We start from the raw sequence: 22259 nt of genomic DNA on the forward strand, positions 1-22259 counted from the left end.
CCAGATGGCACCAATCAAATAAAAAAAATGCTTTCATGAGGCCTAGGCTTGACTCTAAAATGAAATACAGCTTTAATAAAAAAAGGAAAAAATAAATAAAATAAAATTCTATTATATTCAATGGGAAAAAATGGGTCATAATTATTGCATAAATATTATTTATAAATCATAAAATTATCTCAAAACACCAAAAAAGAAAAGAAAAAATATTATTGAACAAAAATATATTTCATTGATTTTACTCAAATTTTTTTTTATTTTATTCCCGACCTCCGGGTCCTTTTAGACCCGAAGGTCCTGAGTGTGACCCATAAATGAAGAACCCCAGAGGGTTAACACAACAAAATCTCAAAGTCTGAGCTCTAGTGTACGGTAACCGACCTGTTGGAGGTGGGCAAAGTTCCTCTGAGCTTCATATCCATGGATGTATCAGCGAAATCCATCTCAAAGATCTCCAGAGCAGAGCTGGTGTTGAAGGACGCGTCTAACTGCTGCGCCGCGGTGCCTGCGGACATGAGAAAGTCAAGAAGATGGGATTAATCAAGCATTTTAAAGGGTCAGTTCACCCAAAAATGAAATTTATGACATTAATGACCCCCCCAATGTCGTTCCACACCCGTAAGACCTCCGTTCATCTTCACACACAGTTTAAGATATTTTATATTTAGTCCGAGAGCGTATGCAAGTGTATGCACACTATACTGTCCATGTCCAGAAAGGGAATAAAAACATCATCACAGTAGTCCATATGAGACATCAGTGGGTTAATTAGAGTCTCTTGAAGCATTTGAACGGTTATGAATCAGCAAATCGATTCATGATTCGGATCGCTAATGTCTCGTGATTTCAGCAGTTTGACACGTGATCCGAATCATGAATCAATTCGCTGACTCATAACCGTTTGAATCTTTATTTGAGGATTGAACACAAACGCGTAAGAGAAGACAATGCTGAATAAAGTCGTAGTTTTTGTTATTTTTGGACCCAAATGTATTTTGGATGCTTCAAGAGACTCTAATTAACCCACTGATGTCTCATATGGACTACTGTGATGATGTTTTTATTCCCTTTCTGGACATGGACAGTATAGTGTGCATACACTTGCATACGCTCTCGGACTAAATATAAAATATCTTAAACTGTGTGTGAAGATGAACGGAGGTCTTACGGGTGTGGAGCGACATTAGGGAGAGGAGTTAATGACAGATATTTCATTTCTGGCTGAACTAACCCTTTAAATGAAACAGTAATGAATGACATGCTGTCATCCACAGCACACAGGTTGATAGGGGGAAAATATACAGGTGTAAATCTCCATACCTAAGGCCAGGTAAGTGGGATGCTGTCTGGCAGGACTCCATGCCTGAGAGGCCGTCCTGAGGATCTCCTTCACCCTCATCTTCCTCCAAACTCCTGAAGGGACAACAACATGATGTGATTTACCTGTCACAGCTGAAATTATGACATTCCCCTGCACTAATCAGCCTAAATAACCTGTATGTGACTTGATATTATATCAGATGACACTAACAAAAAGTACTAACACACACACATCCGCAATAATCCTCACAGAAATCACCAAAACACAACATATATTATATTCTCAGACTCAAATGATCAGTATTCTGATTCTTTTATCATTCTCAAACTATATGTGCAATATATATATCGTGTGGAGATCATTTTGAGCATATGTACATGTTAATAATTGCGTTTATTCCTGATAATTGGCTGTTAGCGTTAGCATTAGCGTTAACCTGCTCTTCCCTATCTCCCCTTTAAAGCATACAAACACACCGATTAGACTACAATCACACACATTAAAACATCATAATCTCGAGTTTAATCCTTCAAAAAGACAAAATACACTTAGTGTTGTCTGTGTACTCACGGTTATTAGTCTCGTTCGTGTGTTGATGAGAGTTCAGTCAGCGGCGCTCCTCGCGTCACTAGAGAATGTAGTCCGGTGCAGAATTGTAGTCCAGTACGGTAGCTGGCGAGGGACATTACAATTTACGAAACGATATTTTTTAAAAACACACACGCATCTGCTCGACCGATTTATCTTTGTACTCATGCCAACATTTTAATATAAATAAATAAAATGCAAGTAAAGAAGGCCCAAATGTGCCCATGTAAGCTTTTTAATAGTTCATATTTGAGACATATTTTTGCCTTATTGAGCCAAATTGGAACAGCCAGCTAAACATGAATTACACCAATCAGGCATAACATTATGGCCACTGACAGGTGAATTGAATAACACTAATTATCTCGTAGGATTTGATCCAGTTTGACAAGGACCAAATTTGTTATGGCTAGACGACTGGGTCAGAGCATCTCCAGAACTGCAGCTCTTGTGGGCTGTTCCCGGTCTGCAGTGGTCAGTATCTATCAAAAGTGCTCCAAGGAAGGACCAGTGGAGAACCGGCCACAGGGTCATGGGCGGCCAAGGCTCATTGATGACCGTGGGGAGCGAAGGCTGGCCCGTGGGGTCCGATCAAACAGACGAGCTACTGGAGCTCAAACTGCTCCAGAAGTTAATGCTGGCTCTGATAGAAAGCTGTCAGAATACACAGAGCAGCTCAGTTTGTTGTGTTAGTTGTGTGTGTGCGTGGCCTACAAATGTGTTACCTGGGGAACACATGGCCCCAGGATGCACTATGGGAAGAAGGCGAGCCGGCGGAGGCAGTGTGATGCTTTGGCCAATGTTCTGCCGGGAAACCTTGGGTCCTCCATCCATGTGGATGTTACTTTGACACGCTCCACCTACCTAAGCATTGCTGAGACCATGTTCAGCCTTTAATGGAAACGGTATTCTGGTGGCTGTGGCTCTTCCAGCAGGATAATGCTCCTGACACAAAGCACAAATGCTTCAGGAATGGTTTGAGGAGCACAACAACCAGTTTGAGGCGTTGACTCGGCCTCCAGATTCCCCAGATCTCAATCCAATCGAGCATCTGTGGGATGAGCCGAACAAACAAGTCCGCACTTACACGGCTTAAAGGATCTGCTGCTAACATCTTGGTGCCAGATCTCACAGCACACCTTCAGGGGTCTAGAGGAGTCCATGCCTCGACGGGTCAGCAAAAGGGGGACCAACACAATATTAGGTCATAATATTATGCCTGATCGGTGTATATACTAAATTTATATGGCATTTTATTTAGACCTTGTAGTTCGAGACTGCCTACTGACAAAGTCAATAAACACTATTGAAAATAAAATGAATAAATTAAAATATGTCCTAAATGCATGCATCTAGCACACACCCAGACAACAGATACTGGAGTTATTTTTGTTCAGATAATAATGTCCGAACAGAGTTATTGTATTTGAATGAAAAGTAAAAGCTTTATGAAAAATGACCGGATTTCAGTTTAAGTTAACTTTATTAGAGAGACAGAAATATACACAAGTTATGGAACAGACAGGCTTCTAGCATCAGATTTCATAATGATTGACAGGTTCTGGCTCTTTCTCCGGGTCTCCGCCTCGCTCCAGGTACAGGTCGTTGTAAGGAAACTGTTTAGGCGCCTGGAAAAAGAGAGATGATCATTCATAAGAGTTATCACAACATTTGTGGAAAGCTTGTGAACAGACTTCAAGGAGAAACAAAAACACAGTTTTTTCAGATTATTTTCTTACATTTGGCTTGGCTTCAGAAGGCCTTTATTTTGACCCCCAGAGCCGTACGGAGTACTTTTATGATGCCACTTTCAGGCTTTGAGAAAGGAAGCGCTTGCATTTATTAATGAAATCAGAGCCTTTTGAAGATGATAATCACACTTAGGCAGTGTCGCCATATATGTTTTACCATCCCCAAAATATAAGGCACTTAAAGGGGCGGTGAAATGCTGTTTCCTGCATACTGAGCTCCACTGTTAAAGACTTGGATTCCCATCCTAAACACAGACAAAGTTTCAAAAACTAATGTTGGACGTTTGATGGAGTATTTCTGTGTCAAAAATACTCCTTCTGGTTTCTCACAAGTTTTGGAGAGTTTTTTTCGAGTATGGGTCGGCTTGACGTTAATAGAGCGGAAGGTCCTTGTATGGGCCGTACGGGCTCTTCTCCCGGTAGGGTGCGCGCGCGTGACTAGAGCAGGAGAGGAAATGCACGCCATACACACTCTCAGCTGCAGATCCAGTCGTCTGAACACTTCTGACGCGCCGCACTCCACTTTATTCCTATGGGTGACGTCGAGCGACTTCAGCGCTTCAGCACAGCATTCTGGGAAGGCAGCGCTGCATTTGAACCGATTTGAACGCAGAAATGACGGGAAGCTTCACAACATCGCTTCAGTCGCGTCGCAATAGTGGATCTCCACGGTCACTGCTGTCAGGACTTCACCAAATCATACCAAAGAAGCGTGTTTCTGACGGAGCGGTCCCAGTGATAAAGGTTCGGTCCTGCTTTGGAAGCAGCCGGTGAGTTAAACTGCTTCAGATGTCTGTGCTGTCGGCTATCGTCGCGTGAGTAAACATCAGTAAACGACACGATCGCGTGCTTCGTCATTCAAATGCGCTAACGGACTCCATTGCTGTTCTCTGTATAACGTTACACTAGTCTGACGTGCAAAACCGTTCTGCTTGCTACTGCTAAGTAGGGCTGGGATAAACGATTATTTTTTAAACGATTAATCTAGCGATTATTTTTTCGATGCATCGATTAATCTAACGATTAATTTTTTCTGTCCGATTCGGTTACGATTCGATTCGATTACCGATTATCTCCCCATTAATTGCCTAATAGCTATTTATACATGTTGGTTTAATTATCTGAATGAAAAAACGAATTCCTTAACATTGCAATATATGTTTATTGCTCTTAAAATTCCAAAGTAAGACTATACAATGCATTCAATAAAACCTTCAAAACATAAAGTACACACACACACACACACACACACACACAAATAAATAAGTATTAACCTACAACAAAGAAACATATTATACGATTTTTCTATGTATGCAGCTCAGCCTACAGGCTATGCCCATCGATTAAATATCAACAAGTTGGTTAATCAAATCTGGGGACACACTGCAAGCGTGAGCGTCTCGGCTGCGTGGCGTGTCGTGTTTTGTTTCGGCTCACATGTTAACAGGTTGGAGTTTGCACACTGACTGTGAGTGACGCGCGGAAAACGCGTGCATGCTAGAAATAGAAGAGCGCCTATTTTTCACGTGTTGGGAGCGTCTCCAGGCAAAATAGAATAGGAAAAGATGTTTATATATAATTTTGACACGAATACATATTATTAAATAACATTTTCATGTTTGAAAGTCTGTAGGTTTACATAAATGCAGATATAGGCCTAATTGTAATAATAAAAAACGTCAATTATCGATTTTGAAATATTGCAACTGTCAATACAGAACGAAATATTCTGTAGCCTATTTTGCCGTCAATACCATAGATATGTGGCTACTCCCGACGTTGTCTTTGCTGTATCAGTAGGCTATTTATGTTTAACATTAGGAATAGGGCTTCCCTCCGCATCAATAGCAGCAGCAGCGCCGCGTCAGACACGCTTCTAGTGTGCAAAAAAACTAGTGGGCAGAAAAAACGCCACGCAGCCCCGTGGCTGATCCGCAACAGAAACGCCACGCGCATCCGCGGCATGACAGTGAAAACAGTTACATGTAGAGTGCATTATGGGCGCCAATATTCCGTTTAAAACCGGAATAGTCCTGGGATGAAACTGCTCACTTAGAGGATGGATACCCTCGGTCACATCAGCGCGATTAGACATTGAACATTTTAAATTTAAAACAGCTTATTATGTAGGTAACGTAGCCAATGTGTCCGATGCTTTCACTTGATGCAAACGTTTGTTTTTGTGATTAAAATACATCAAATATTACCAAAACATCTTTCTTCCTGTGTGCAGAAATTTGTTTATGTAGCCGTGACAACAAAACGCGTGCGCGCCTGGAGCAGGCGCTCTTAACACAGACGCGCATGCCTGTGATGCTCCATGCGCAACCGCGCGCCAACCCCATAGACTGTGGCCAACCCGCAAGCCTTGCACTTCTGAAAGTCTGAGGAGCCACTCGTGTTGCTACCATAGATATACATAATAAATAATATACTTAATTACATAATATACTTTATTATGTACATCTATGGTTGCTACTACTCTCCGGCGCCACCATCTTTATTTTGAATCTGACGAATCGACGCGCATATATTGCGTCAACGTATTTTTTGCGTCGACGTCATTGTCCCAGCCCTACTGCTAAGGTTTAGTCGCATACAATAGTCCATAAACCGAATCATGTCCTCATAAACTGCGAGTAAAGACACACAAATGTTGACAGGCCAAGAGACTCTAATTAACCCACTGATGTCTCATATGGACTACTGTGATGATGTTTTTATTCCCTTTCTGGACATGGACAGTATAGTGTGCATACACTTGCATACGCTCTCAGACTAAATATAAAATATCTTAAACTGTGTGTGAAGATGAACGGAGGTCTTACGGGTGTCGAACGACATTAGGGTGAGGAGTTAATGACAGAATTTTCCTTTTTGGAAGAACTAACCCTTTAACGAATGTTTCTAAACCAGTTTTGGCTGCTGAAACAGCGGTTAGGTGCCACTAGTGGTGCAGAAACGACACTTCCCTGTGTGTGAATTGATCATTATTTCCCCTATACTCACCACGGGCTGGTAGCTCGGTAACATCTCGCCCAAGCCAAACATCAGCAACATGAAGCCCACGAAGCCCAGCAGGGTGTTTCGCATGGTCCTCCAGTCCACGGGGCTCGGAGACGTGTCCACACGGTTCCTGATGTACATGTCAAAGTCATAGTGGATCTGCAACACAAACAGAAAACCTCACAAAACAGCCACTAATCTGTGCAAAATCCATCAACATTCTCCATTACACATTTTGATTATGCTTAATGCATTCACTCGGACACTTCATATCTATGCATTCAAACATTGCGTTGTGAATCGATTCATGATTCTGATCACGAGTCAAACTGCTGAAGTCACGTGAGTCTGGTGATCCGAATCATGAATCGATTCACTGACTCATAACGGTTCGAATCATGAATCGATTCACTGACTCATAACGGTTCAAATCATGAATCGATTCACTGACTCATAACGGTTCGAAGCTTTGTTCTGAAATCGGCCATCACTCTATAAGTCGTTATTTAGTGTTTTTGCGCACTAACTCTATTCTGGCCTCTTCATCAATGATTGTAGAGCCGCTGTAGTGAGATGGGCTTTGTAACGACGTCTTTAGTGCCTTTATGGGTCTTGAGAGAGGAAATGACATTGGTGTCAATGAAGGCCTTTCTGAGCCATCGGATTTCAACACTAATATCTTCATCTGTGTGTGAAGATGAGCGGAGGACTGACGGCTGGCCAACCACAGGAGGAATTAATCACACAATTTACATTTCTGGCTGAACTAACGCTTTAAAATCTGATGTTTTATTAGACTGTTTGGGTCATTCATGGACAGAAACTAATCATTGTATAGTAATACAGCATTTTCTCCATCATACAATATGTTTTAAAATTAATTGCATGCCATTTAGTAAAAGAAGCCACTCAGCATTTATTAATATGATATTCTAATATGATCTAGCTCACTGCAGTGTGAACAAGTAGCATTATAACATCACTTTAACACACTCAAATGTGTGTGATATGATAAAACAGCGCTGCGTTCCCCCACATACACATGAACGGAAGAAGCGGAAGCGCTCGACTGACAGAATAAACGCTCAGCTGCTGTAAAGCCGTGTTGCATGTCTCTCGTAAGCAATCTTTTTTTATTCGCAAATGCAAGTGAAATGGTCAACAGCCACTAATTTGTGCAAAATCCATCAACATTCTCAATTACACATCTTGATTATGCTTAATGCATTCACTCATTGTGCTACACATCATTCGCCCAGCTCTGCTTCATAAGTAACGTGAATAATCTCTTCCATGAACATTTCTCCCCGCATCCCATCCTGACTCTTTCCCACCGGCTGTAGAGGTGAAGACCAAAACTCCCAAGATTCTGGGCTCAATCTCGGTGTCATCAAACTACACCTTTGTTTTGAATAGGCGACTTCCAGCGGCTAAAAACTACAAAGTTTGCCTTTAAATGTGATGGTTTGTACTCCCCCCCCCCCAGTATTTACCATACTTTCAATACAAACATTTAAAACCAAATAATTTTTTTAATAAAAGCATTTTCTTGCTAAAATACAAGATTTGCTATTTAAAAAGCCTTTCCAAAAGGTACACCTTGAAAAAATGGGGTCATCTTATATCCGGGACAATGCGGTAATACCCAGTGCATGTGTGCAATGAAGCAGGATTTATTGGGATTCTTACCGGCTCTCCCCAGTTCCTCCTCAGATCAGGATGGTCCCACTGATACCAGGGGTCTCGCTCATGCTGCGATCGGTTCGGAAGCATGGGGTAGTCGCCATGCCTGCACAGCAACAGTGCAAACATATTTAAATACATTTCTGATAAGAAAGAACATTATTCACTCTTAAGCGTGTAAGTGTGAACATCAGATACTCACCCCTGGCCGTCATCAGGAAAGGGCTGATAATCTTCCAGCGTCATGTTGTATTTCTTGGCCGCTGCCGCTCTCTCCTCTGGGGTTTTGGGGTACGGACCAGGCAGCATGTCCTTCGAAGGACCAGAGGCTGAAACACAACACAACATTATAATGAAGAGGCATGAAATCACTCACACAGACCTTTTCCTGGACCGTTCTCACCTGGTGGAACGACCTGCCTATCTCAATTCGAGCAGCCGAGTCTGTAGCCATTTTCAAAAAACATCTTAAGACGCATCTTTTCCAGCTGCACCTGACCAATAAAGACTAGCACTTAACTATCCAATTAAATTTTCTGTTTTATATATAAAACAGCTCGATTAACAGAAACTTAACATAAACAGCACTTGCCTCATAAAAGCGTCTGCTAAATGATTAAATAAAAGTAAATGTATAAAACATCTACGTTCTCCAGACAATCATAGTCATATTATAAGCAGACATAATGTTATGAATTATCTAGTTTAATGAGTTAATTAAATCTGCAATATGAAGAAAAGACATCCTATAGTATCATGCAATGGGCTAACAAAGCTGCACATTAAGTAGAAAAGCACTATTAGTTTATAATGTACTTAAAACGAAACAAAAATGTATTCTAATACAAAGCAATTAACAATTAAATACATTTGTTTACAAACTCGTAAAGGGGATCATTGACTCGCTTAGCCTGTTAGCTCACCGGCCTTGACATGAAGGTTATCATCTTTCTATCCTATAAAACACTGTTTTTATAGCGTACATTCGCGTAATCAGGGGGTGGCATGTTTATAAGACGGCACCTGCTCTTGTTCCGACGACCATTTGAGAGATTATCGGTGTTTTTCCTTTAGTAAGTGCTCGGGTCAGGAGACCCGCTCTGAGGGCCGCCATCTTGCCTCTCTGATACTCCACAGCGCGCATGCGCAAAATGCTGTCACTGATTCTGCGCAGAGGACACGCACCAATGACTGATGTTTTTAAACAATATATATATTTCATGTTACTAGTTCCAAATTTACGTATATGTTAAATATGTTCCTAGTAAGAACGGTGTTTCTTTATTCTGTCATACTGATTTTTTTTCTCTCTCTGCACTTCTACACGACATCCGCACGATGGCAGCATTGGTAGAATAACCATCTTTAATAATTAAATTAAATTCAAGGCATATTATGTTAAAAATAACAATTATTTCAGTTTATTAGCTGCTTGTGAGTTCGATTTTATTACCTATGTTTAAAAAAACTAGAATATTATGTTACAAAAGCTTCAAAGCTTTAGTTTGAACGATCTTACAAAACGGAACACAAGACTATTAAAGGTCAGTTTGTAGGACAGTCAGTGGGTCAGAACTACATTACCCAGAATGCCCTGCAGCCCCCGCCGCCGCGTCACCGGCGTTCAGCGGAGCATCCCGAGTCTCGAGCGACGAGCTGAACGCGCAAATGATAATTTCTGGCGTTTTCGCTCCGTATAGGTGATGGTTACACACCGAAGAGGACTCGCTCAGTATGGCCCGCGCCGCGGAATATTTCCCGACGGTTGTTCTTTAAGTGAGGAATGTCAGTCGGTGTTTCATCCATCGGGATTCACGCACAAATTGCAGGAAGATGAAGAAGCAATTCAACCGAATGCGACAACTGGCCAACCAGACCGTGGGCAGGTAAAGCACCTCCATCCGTCACTCTCTGGGCGAACAACAAGCGGGCAATCGACCTGTCAGCGATACATTTACATATGCAAATACCAAAATGGGACGCTTTAAATGACAGTTACAGAAGCGGGCTGTGTGTGTGTGTGTGTGTGTGTGTGTGTGTGTGTGAGTAAATCTGATGCTGCTATTGGGTTTTGTGATGGAGAGACTGTGGGGCGGTCCTGATGTGGGCCTCCATCCTTCACCTGTCCTGACCCTATCTATCTATCCATCCATCCATCCATCCATCCATCCATCCATCCATCCATCCATCCATCCATCTATCTATCTATCTATCTATCTATCTATCTATCTATCTATCTATCTATCTATCTATCTATCTATCTATCTATCTATGTTCCTTCCATCCATCGATCCATCTATCCATCTATCTATCTATCTATAGATCTATGTTCCTTCCATCCATCCATCCATCCATCTATCTATCTATCTATCTATCTATCTATCTATCTATCTATCTATCTATCTATCTATCTATCTATCTATCTATCTATCTATCTATCTATGTTCCATCCATCCATCTTTTTATCTATCCATCCATCCATCCATCCATCCATCTTTCTATCTATCTAATCATCCATCCATCCATCTTTCTATCCATCCATCCATCCATCCATCCATCCATCCATCCATCCATCCATCCATCTTTCTATCTATCTATCTATCTATCTATCTATCTATCTATCTATCTATCTATCTATCTATCTATCTATCTATCTATCTATCTATCTATCTATCGTTCCATCCATCCATCCATCCATCCATCTTTCTATCCATCCATCCATCCATCCATCCATCCATCCATCCATCCATCCATCCATCCATCTATCTATCTATCTATCTATCTATCTATCTATCTATCTATCTATCTATCTATCTATCTATCTATCTATCTATCTATCTATCTATCTATCGTTCCATCCATCTATCTATCTATCTATCTATCTATCTATCTATCTATCTATCTATCTATCTATCTATCTATCTATCTATCTATCGTTCCATCCATCCATCCATCCATCCATCCATCCATCCATCCATCCATCCATCCATCCATCCAGTGGTTTTATTCTGGTAAATCTGGTTAAATTGCAATGGACACTCTGGAAGTGTGTGTGTGTGTGTGTGTGTGTGTGTCTTGGTTACTACAGCAGCATGATGTGATGGTGTTGTGTCATTAAGGCGATGAATTGCTGGAGATTCCCTGGAGATCAGTGAGTAATGACTGAGACGAGGAACGCCTGATTTAATGAAGGACAGACCGCAGTCACAGATTACATGTCATAACTGCATAACTGTGTGCAGTTCATTAATCAATTAAACAATAATGCAATTAATAATTGCAGAAACTGTAAATTATAAACCAGTGACCATGTTGTTATCAGCCAGTAGTAGTGTTTTAATTCAGCTGATGTTCCTGACATTGATCAAGCTGAAACTGTTAATCAGGTTATCGTGCATGAAGCTGATATTTGACTATAATATAATCAATATAATCAATATAATCGCGGCTCATTGACGAATATGTCAGTCTGATGCTTTAATGATTGTGACAGGAAAGTGTCGTCGTCTCACACAAATGCTCCAAACCTCTGAATAAATATTAATTACGGAGTCATACACACGTCGTGGTTCCTGGTTGAGTGCCATTGATGATGTCATGATGATGGAGGCGGAGCAAGTTGTGAATATTCGATGAAAAGGATGAAGTCAGACGTTTATTTTCTTTACAATAACGTCACGGATGAATCGGTCACAATAACACCAGGAACTAAGAGAGCAAACAGAGTCGTTTTTGATGTCATGTGACTGTTCCTTTCTTTTTGTGTGGCTGAATTTGCTCTGCAGATGGATTGAGAACAGCACTGTAGGAGAATAATAGCAGTGTCCATTAAAAATGCAAGTCATAGTGTTTAAAGCACTGACAGATCGATACGGCGATGGATTGAGAGGCGTCTGACTGTGTTATTGAGCTCTAATGCGTGTTGAACGACCCCTCTCAGATCCTGAGAAAATCCTCTTGGCTCCCCGGCTCCAATTTTTGATTATGTTCATATTTTTTCTGTAGAAAGACAAACATAAACGGTGATGAAAGCCAGAATATGAAATGTCACAGATGTATTTTGACAGAGAAATCTGTTTTGTAGAGGAGGGTCAAAATTCAAAATAACAACTTTCATCTGGAGCCATATTACAGGAGTGTAAAGATGACTTTAGAAAGACGGCAGCGTCATTATTTTATCATCACTCAGAGATCGGTAGATCTATTAGTGAAATCTGTTGACTTTATCAGTGTTTGTTGCGTTATATGCCAACGGTGATCGTTCAAAAATAGGAAAAAAGCACTTATTGTGTTTTTCCCCCTAATGTTTGCACGCATGTAACTCAAGAAATATTAAAGATATATTAATATCCTTTTAGATTATGATTCATAACAAACTTTTCTTTTGGTGTCTCCATTTTAAAGGCTCTTGGTGGTTCATTCCCAGAGATATTGAGATCTCAATCTGGCTCCGTGAGTAAACTGGTCAATTTCAGTGGCCGAAAAACCAAAAGTGGGTCAATTTGCACACAGCTGATCATTTTTATATTTAAAAAGGAATATCTGAAGAACAAATAATTTTGAAAGATGAGATGTTTTACCTCAATTGCACACTCAAAAAATGACTTGTTGAATTTACTTTAAAAAAATGTGGTAAGTGGTAACACAACTATATTGTGCAATGTTTACAAATAAAAATGTAGTTATATGAACAAAAGAAAAGTAAAGCTGGGACAATTTCTTTGAGTAAATACAAACCATTTGAATTTTTCTCTGTTAATATTTATATGTGCCATTTACTTAATGATTTTTTGTTAAATTTATACAAGTTTATTATGTAAGGTGAACACTGTTACCAATTTAATTGGCCTTTAAAACTTTTAATGACAACAAGCATATTTATAAAAAAAATTAAATGCAAAAATAACTCATTGGACAAACTAAAAATATTTAATAGCGTATATAGTATATAGTATATAGTAATAGTTCCATTTAAGGAGTTTGTATATAAATGCCACACACACACACACACACACACACACACACACACGTATCGTTTTGGGCATCTTGAGTGCGATTCAACTGCTTTATCCATTTTGTTCGTCTGTTGTCGTCACATTTGCCGGTTGTTTCGGGTCAGTTTGTGTAGCGCGCTGCCATCTAGCGGTGAACTTCGGAAAAGCAGCATATACCGAAATGTGCATAATCATGATATCGCACCGTTTTAAATGAAATATATACAGCTATTTTCCAGTACCGGTATACTGCGCATCCCTAATGCTGGTAAAAATTAAAGGGTAACTTCAGCGATTAGCATATGGCTTTGTATCAGTAGAAACCCTGGAGTATATTCAAATGATTGTGCTTTCCCCCCTCATATCCCCCTGAGACGAGAGATTTATGCATTTTATTTCTGGAAAAATTCCTCATATGATGCAAATTGACGATATTTGCATCATCGGAGGAATGTTTGGCCAGAGGCTAAAGACTACAGCCAGCAGAGGGAGACATTTCCGCATGTTTAACCCGCTCATGAGGATGGAGATCACACTCACAGCTCAGCTCAGCTACAGGCACTCATTTAAACGGAGCTATGGTGAGCAATGGAAGTCTTTTAACTTCTCAAATTAATTTCTATGAAAGTTAAGCTTGCAAAGGCATTAACTGAAACGTGCCAGACTGAACTGGCATTGTGAATGTATGCCGCGAGTGTAGTCGTGATTACCTCAGCTCTCATCACGAGAGCTCATCAGCTCATTTATCTCACTCCTGCAGTCAGTGCTCAGTGCTGTGAGACTCGCGCGACGACTCACTCATTATATTGAACACACACGTTCAGTTTTTAATTGTAGTGTCTTCTCCAACTCAGTCACAGTAATCCAGTAGCGGTGGCTGTGGGAGTGGCCTCACAGGGCAGCAAAGCATTCTGGGAATTGTAGTCTTTCATCCCCATGAGACAAAAATACATTTTCTGTCTTTTCTCAGTCTAGAAAGCACCAAATTCAAAAATAATTTCACATTTCTATTACATTGATGACCCAGTTTAAATACAGATTCATCTTCCCAGCGCTGAAGTACCCCTTTAATATTGGAGGGGAAAGTGTTCGTCTATACAATGCATTTGAAAGAGAATATGCTATATACATATTTCTAATCAGGCTATGAATAGTTTGCATGGTGTAACTCATGAGGGCTGAGTGTAGGTATAACTAAGACACTTGCATATGCTAAAATAAGAACATTTGCATAAAGAATCTCTAACATAATGATTAATATCTTGCATTCAGGAGGTAACTGTTGTTTTATCTCTCTTTGTGAAACAGAAATGCTGGAGATGATTTGGTCCTAATGAGCTCCGATTAATTAGTGCTTTCAGAGGAGCTGAGACAGCAGTTCATTAAGGTCTCGTTTGAGTCCTCAGTCATTATCCGCAGTGTATTTTTCCGTCTGTATTTACACTCTTTAATGCACTAATGCGTTGTTGGGTTTTGCTCAGGATGTGTTTGTGGATTATATTGTGGTTAAATGTGGAGCATGGAGCATGTTTTACTGTAGTATTGATGCTGCATTAGTGTGAATATTTAGTCGTAGTGCGGAAGAAGAGCTATTTCAGTCGTGTTTTAGGTTTATTTTTGCTTCGGTCTGACAGTATGTCATGGACGCGGGAGATTGTCTTCTCTAACTGCACCGTGGGGGTGATGAAGTGAATATCACACACATCTAACTTGAGTTGTATGTTGATTGTGTAATTTATTTTTGCGATTGAGAGCGAAGAACGCAGCTCTGTTCTCACAGCCAGATATCCTGTGGTGTTTCTGACATTGGCTTGTGTCCGAGCCGAACATGAGCTGAATGTTCATTGAACTTTGTAAGTTCAGATGGGAATTTTATATTGATCATATTTGCATGCACACATATCCTGAGTAATATTACCTGGTCAAAAACTGTATTTTGCTTTAGAGAAATCTAAGTAAGACAGCTTGCATAATATGTCAATTGCAATTATGTTATATATATATATATAATTGCAATAACTACTGACATATTATGCAAGCTGTTATTTTAACCAATTTTATTAAAACCAATTATTTTAAATTGTAATAATATATCACAATATTACATTTTTTTCTGTATTTTTGATCAAATAAATGCAGGCTTGATGAGCAGAAGAAACTTCTTTCAAAAACATTACATTAATGTGTCCAAACTTTTGCTGCATCTCAAAGAATAAAATACAAGATGAAAACATGCTATCAAATAAATCCATTTAAGAAGAATATAACAAAAAATAACAATTACAAAATTGAGCTGTAAAATATTATTATCGCAATTATTTTGGTCTTTATTGGAATCACAATTATTTTTATTTACATACACGACTAATCTCAGACTTAATAAACATCATGCATTTATTGAGCTTATTTTTTAATTAACATCAGATTTTCTTGAAATATAATACAATTATTTATTTATTTAAATGTTTTATCTCAATTAATTTGTTTTAATAATTGTTACAAAAATCATAATTGCAAATAAAATGATTTTAAAAAAAATATATATATTCTCAAAACTATATCTGCGATTAGCGAGCTGAGTGCTTTAAAGCCTGTAACCACCTAGATCATAGATGGAAAAGGCCATTTACAGCCATATTTGGCAATTTACAAAGGAAATATGGGTTTTAAACTAGTTATTGAGGTTGAGCCAAAAACCTAGGACTACTTTGTGAAAGAAGGATTTTGATTGGCCAAATTTCATTGGCCAATGCTGGACGTGTTTTTCGAGATACACAAATGTCCGCATAGTCAATCGTGGTACTTTGGACAAAGACGCCGCATGCCAGTTTTCAAGGCAAGCGAACTGACTGTTGCCTAGCTATAGACGTTTTCGTGTGTTTTTTGTTTTATAGCGCCACCAAGTGGCAAGTTGCTGAATTCTTATTTGGGTGAGTACAGACTGAGCTCATACAGAGGCGCACCAATTTTGGTGAAATGATCTCATTCTGTTCAAGAGGGATAGCCATTTTAGTAAAATAGGCCCGCCCACTTCAAACGTTTTGCCATCCTGTCATGGTCGTGAATCGAATTTGTGATTAATTTGGATAATTATTGACAATCAGACTCGGTAGAATCGTTCTGCACTGGTTTGGTTCAAAAGATGTTTTGAAAAAAATCCAAATACCTGAAAATGTCTCCAACGATATAAGACTTGAGCCTGTGACGGCTTTAGGAGGTATTACGTGTTGTTTTGAGTGCTGTAGCGCCACCATCAGGCCAATTGGGACGAGCTTTGGTGACGTTGTAGACGATGTGTGTAGCACCATCCCTCAAAGTTTCAACTCTCTACGACTTACGGTTTGGTCCGGGCACTTTTAGAGGAGAATGCACAACCTTAGAAAACAGATTTTCAAACGAATCATTCAAGTGTTTCACCCAGGGCTTGACATTAACTTTTTTGCTCACCAGCCACTGTGGCTAGTGGTTTTCCAAAGTTACTAGTCACTCAGCATTTTCACTGGCCACAATTTTCCTGTTTGGAAATTATATTCTATATGTTTAAAGTTGACTTTGGCATGCTTAAATTACTTGATTTTGAATCATTTTACTTGATTTAGAAGATTTAAAACCCAAACTTTCAAATGCAGAGTGACCCCCCAAATCAAGACTACATTGTATATCAGCTGGGATGTGCAAGGGGTGGGCAATATAATTATAATAGAATACTGTATAATAGGCTAATATGAGAAATGTAATATGATAGGCTATGAGTTATTTTAGTTAGGCTTTATTTTTTTAACTATTGTTTTGTAATTTGCTTAGGGTATTTTTTTCAAATTATATATATATATATATATATATATATATATATATATATATATATATATATATATATATATATATATATATATATATATATATATATATATATATATATATATATATATATATATAATTTGAAAAAAATACCCTAAACAAATGACAAAAACAATAGTTAAAAAAATAAAATCAAAATTCAGATACTAATACTTATTTATTTAATATGTAGGCCTATACATTTATTTAACATCTGTAGTTGTTTGATTAACATTAATGACAGACAGGTATTTAATTGGGCTGCTGAATGCATGGATGTAATATTTGTGACACATATCCAGTTATTACCCACCTGTTTACATACACTTAAGCCATAACCGACAGTGTTCATGCGATGGACATTTTGACATCAGTGTGCGCGTGTATTTGAGTATTCAGGAGCAAGGAGAACTGATCACGCGTGCGACAGAGAGAGAGCACGAGAGAGAGAGAGCACGAGAGAGAGAGAGAGCGCGCATGCGAGAGAGCGCTTTTGTTGTGTGTCATTCAGCGCGATTCCGCCATCTCGCCTTCACTAAGTATAAAGAATTGTAGTTGAATGGTAGCCAATTTTGTGATACGACGGTCTTGGCATTTGATTTAGATGTAAATTATATTCAACCCGCCAAAGTGGCTAGTGGGAGTGGCTGCCGTACCCGCCACAGCTGAAATCTACCCGCATTTGGCGGCTTGGCGGGTGTTAATTTCAAGCCCTGGTTACACCCATTGAATTAACATTGTTCATTTTCTGTTTGCTTTTTTGTAGAGGCGTATCATTGTAAGCAATCACAGACTGCGTGTGTTGAGCATGTGAATGCAGTGGCCAATCAGAGGCGTTTAAATGAATGCATAAGCCCAACACTGCAAAAAAAGCTTCTTATTTTTTTTTCTTGTTTCCAGTCCAAATATCTAAATAATCTGCTTAAATCAAGATGCATTACTAGATCAGGAAAAGGACATGAGATATTTTTTTCTCGTTTTGTTGAAAATAAAATCTAAATGAAGTGAGTTTTTGCTTAAAACAGGCAAAATGATCTGCCAATGGGGTGAGAATTCTCACCCCATTGGCAGATGGGGAGAGATCTTATTTCTGTTTGGGACGGAAACAAGAAACAAGATTTCAATCAGAATTATTAAGATTATTTTTCTCACCCCATTGGCAGATCATTTTGCCTGTTTTAAGCAAAAACTCACTTCATTTAGATTTTATTTTCAACAAAACAAGAAAAAATATCTTATGTCCTTTTCCTGATCTAGTAAATGCATCTTGATTTAAGAATGGTTACATATTGAGACTAGAAACAAGACAAAATGACTAATTAAGAAGAGCATTTTTTGCAGTGTACAGCGGCCAGTGAGGTGTGTGTGTGTGTGTGAGCGGTTTGGTCCACAGTTGCATGTTTTGTGTTCTGAAGAAACATGACTTGACTCTCACAAAGAAGCTTTAGGACAAAAGCAAAGCAGACAAACCTGCTGGAAACTGGATGTTATATTAATAGAAGCATAACCGTGCAAATAAAGTCAGCAAAATCACATCATAATTATGCATGCAATAAGTGTTAGTTAATGTCTCGTAGTCGAGTCCCATCGGATCCCTAAGGGTGAAATTAAAGCCCCTCTCAGTAAATTAACAGCTTTATTAGATTATTTACAGTTCTGTCTGACCTCGAATCAGCCTGTGAGTCATTAGCCGAGCTCGTCAAGCATCTGTGTTTGTTTGTTAAAGTCACTAATTACAGAAAACTCGCCATTATATTCCTCATGGCGTTCATTCGGTGTGTTTACATGCACCGATTATGCCCAATAAGCCGACAGTGATCATGGTCATGTAAACGCGGTAAGCCGTTTTCTTTTATCGGAGTAAGCTCATAAACGGCGTTAGCATAAACCGGTCGGGACAGGTCGTTTTTTGCCTCTTACACTGATTTCGTGCTGCATGTAAACGCATTAACCTGCTTTCTGTCGGCTTATTGAAGAGCTCGTGTGATGATAGGTGACAAAAACACAAACTTAGAGCAGATTTAAAACACATCCAGACAGAGCGAGCGAGCGTTTTACATGAAATAAGGACATATATCACAAACGCAGACTCTTTTAAAGACCCACTGAAGTGCTTTGAAACGCGCCGCATTATTCAGTGTGTTGACGTGATTTCCCCTGAAACGGCTCCAGCTGTTAGCAGCTCCTCCCCTTTTTGAAACAGCCAATAGCGTTTCGTTAATATACAGTTTGACTAGAGCGCAAGAGCGGACCTTCTCTCTCTGTTTGGTAAAGCCAGTTTCCTCTAACACTGTTCACCATCATAATCTCCTCCATATCGCTTTGAAATGCAGCATTCTGTGCAGAATTCAAATGGGTCGATCTGTTTGTTGTCTGCGTGGACTCGCGCATATGATCCGCGCTGCGCTCTCGCGTCTGTAGTCTAGATGTAGACCAGGGCCGTTGGTGTGTGTGCGCTGCTGCGGTGCGTGAAACTAACGTGAAAACAAACTTTATTCGCCTCAAATGAAAGCAATATTGACATTGAATCGTTTCCTATCGCATATCTAGTGCGCTATGTGCCTTTCACCATGTAGAAATTAGTAGATGTGTGTTAACAACTGACCGCAGCTTCGGCAGTGTAGGGGGCGGGCTTTAGATTCTAGAGAGCATTTTGATTGGACAGAAGATTTGACGAGAAAGTGAAGTCTGCGATGATGTCACCAAAATCTGAGATTCGTTTTATCGGAAGGGGGAGACTGTACATTTTGAATGCTTATATCTCCTAAATGCACATTTTGTCATAGTTTTGGAACATACCAGCTTATTCACACTTTAACGCTAATACAGTCATACTAAAAGCTAAAAAACGTACATTGTGATTTCAGTGGACCTTTAAGACCCAGAGCATTGTAAAGATGTGTTCTCATCTCAGTGAGCAGAAGTAGAAGAGGTTCAGTCTAAACGCTGAATAACTGATGAGGGATAATATGAGCCGTAAATCTCCTGCTGACACGCTTTATTTAAAGGGTTAGTTCACCCAAAAATGAAATTTATGTCATTAACGTCTCACTCTAATGTTGTTCCACGTATGCACACTATACTGTTAATGTACAGTGAGTGAGAGTCATTCATGATTCGGATCGCCAATGTCACGTGAGTTCAGCAGTTTGACACGCGAACCGAATCATGAATCGATTCGGTGATTCACAACCGTTTGAATCTTTATTTGAGGATTGAACACACACGCGGAAGAGAAGCCAATGCTGAATAAAGTCGTAGTTTTTGTTATTTTTGGACTCAAATGTATTTTGGATGCTTCAAGAGACTCTAATTAACCCACTGATGTCTCATATGGACTACTGTGATGATGTTTTTATTCCCTTTCTGGACATGGACAGTATAGTGTGCATACACTTGCATACGCTCTCGGACTAAATATAAAATATCTTTAACTGTGTGTGAAGATGAACGGAGGTCTTACGGGTGTGGAGCGACATTAGGGAGAGGAGTTAATGACAGACATTTCATTTTTGGGTGAACTAACCCTTTAACATCACAACTGACGTAACGTTGGGAATGCTCCGCGTCACATACGGACATTATTATTTTTGACTTCACTAAAAGGAAATAATCTGGTTTATTAATAAAGTCATGTAAACGCGGTTTACTTGCGTTGTCCGTTTACTGGTTTGCATGTAAACGGGGAAAACTGGTTGTTTCAATAAGCTGATATGTGTGAGTTATCAGTTTACTAGTGTGCATGTAAACACACTCCATACTCTCATAGATTTGGTGTGGTATAGGTGTCGTTATTAACAGGTAATGTCACTCTCATTCCAGCCGTAGGTGGATGTGACATTGATCTCCTCCTGCTATTGTGTGCCTGTGAGAATATAGACTCCACAAAGCTGACCTGAGATCAGTCGCGTCTCCGCGAACCCAATTAACCTTCAGGAGCGAAAGCACAATGCTGAAGCTTTTCCACAGCAGAGCCGGCGAATGAATGAGATGCACAAGAATCGTTTTGTCGTCTTTTGTCATCGCGTATTCATCCACATGTCAGTTACGTGGCTTTCTTTCTTCTAAAGGACACAAAAGGAGAGTTTGTCTGAAGGATCTCAGCACTTTCCCATGCAGTGATATTTCATCCGTTAAGCATCACAAAATATGATTGACAACAGTCCATATGACTGATGAGCTAGATTTAAAGATGCTTTGCAAAGTTTTGGTGAAATTATCTCATTTCATTACAAAAGGGATAACCGTTTTAGTGGCCACACCCACTTCAAAAGTTTTGGCAACCCATCACGGACAATATTATAAAGTACCCAAACACAAGTTCCTTTGACTCGTTTACTATATTCAAGTCATCTGAAGATGTTTTCATGAAGGATGGACCCAATAAAAGCATTATTTGCAGTGAGAGTCAGTGACTGAATTGATCTGCCGTGAGTCATCTGAAGATGAATCATTATTGAGTCTGAGAGACCAAGCCCCCCCAGTTTGTGAACCTGGATTGAATGATTTGTTCATGAATTAGTGATTCATTTATGAATCAAAATGTAGATGTTCATTTTACGAACCATCATTTGACTTCATTTGAGTCATCTAAAGATGCTTTGCATGAAAAAAGACCCAAATTTATGTGTTAATCTTTTCCTCCTTTGGGATTCGCTGTGAATCACGAGTGAACTGAATCATTAATGAATCAGATTCAGTTCTTTTGGCCTGACTTCATTAGGCTTCTATTTAGTGCACTAGTCAGTCATTTTTAAATAAAGAGAGAATGTGTGTGTTGAATGATGCGGGCATGCGGTGGATGCGTCGCCATCATGTATGTTGAGGGGTCAGAGGTCATGCGTGTGCTGATCTGGTGTGCAGTTACATGTCAGTGACACACACACACACAATCTTCTACGGTTACTCGACAGTTAATACACACACATGACAGTGAATACACACCACACTCAAAGTGCAACACACACGCGCACACACTGTCTCTCTTTCTTTCTCTCTCACACACAATCTTCTCAGGTTACTCGACAGTTAATACACACACATGACAGTGAATACACACTACACTCAAAGTGCAACACA

General features: G+C 39.5%; 3 protein-coding genes across 7 annotated transcripts in view; 1 reads left to right on the plus strand and 2 right to left on the minus strand.

Annotated features, from left to right (window-relative positions):
- sec31b (SEC31 homolog B, COPII coat complex component) overlaps window positions 1-1963 on the minus strand; it is a 45642-nt gene extending 43679 nt beyond the window's left edge. For all 3 annotated transcript variants that reach the window (XM_067429465.1, XM_067429466.1, XM_067429467.1), the window contains exons 1-3: window positions 1892-1963; window positions 1321-1413; window positions 382-505 (exon numbers count right to left, since the gene is read on the minus strand). In XM_067429465.1, coding sequence (XP_067285566.1) covers window positions 382-505; window positions 1321-1399 — 203 coding nt within the window. In that variant the 5' untranslated portion in view covers window positions 1400-1413; window positions 1892-1963. The remainder of the gene's footprint in view (window positions 1-381; window positions 506-1320; window positions 1414-1891) is intronic.
- Window positions 1964-3373: 1410 nt separating this feature from the next.
- On the minus strand, window positions 3374-9531 carry ndufb8 (NADH:ubiquinone oxidoreductase subunit B8). The gene is made up of 5 exons (XM_067429472.1): window positions 9373-9531; window positions 8552-8678; window positions 8356-8455; window positions 6670-6825; window positions 3374-3537 (listed from the first exon to the last, which is right to left on the minus strand). Exons 1-5 carry the CDS (start codon window positions 9491-9493, stop codon window positions 3445-3447), a joined length of 597 nt encoding a protein of 198 aa, XP_067285573.1. The 5' UTR covers window positions 9494-9531; the 3' UTR covers window positions 3374-3444.
- Window positions 9532-9930: 399 nt separating this feature from the next.
- arhgap44b (Rho GTPase activating protein 44b) overlaps window positions 9931-22259 on the plus strand; it is a 61712-nt gene continuing 49383 nt past the window's right edge. Inside the window, exon 1 of one of the 3 annotated variants that reach the window (XM_067429470.1) lies at window positions 9931-10235. In XM_067429470.1, coding sequence (XP_067285571.1) covers window positions 10183-10235 — 53 coding nt within the window. In that variant the 5' untranslated portion in view covers window positions 9931-10182. The remainder of the gene's footprint in view (window positions 10236-22259) is intronic. The other 2 variants (XM_067429469.1, XM_067429468.1) reach the window with 2 other exon arrangements.

The sequence above is a fragment of the Pseudorasbora parva genome, chromosome 21 (assembly GCF_024679245.1).
Source record: "Pseudorasbora parva isolate DD20220531a chromosome 21, ASM2467924v1, whole genome shotgun sequence".
Taxonomy (NCBI): domain Eukaryota; kingdom Metazoa; phylum Chordata; class Actinopteri; order Cypriniformes; family Gobionidae; genus Pseudorasbora; species Pseudorasbora parva.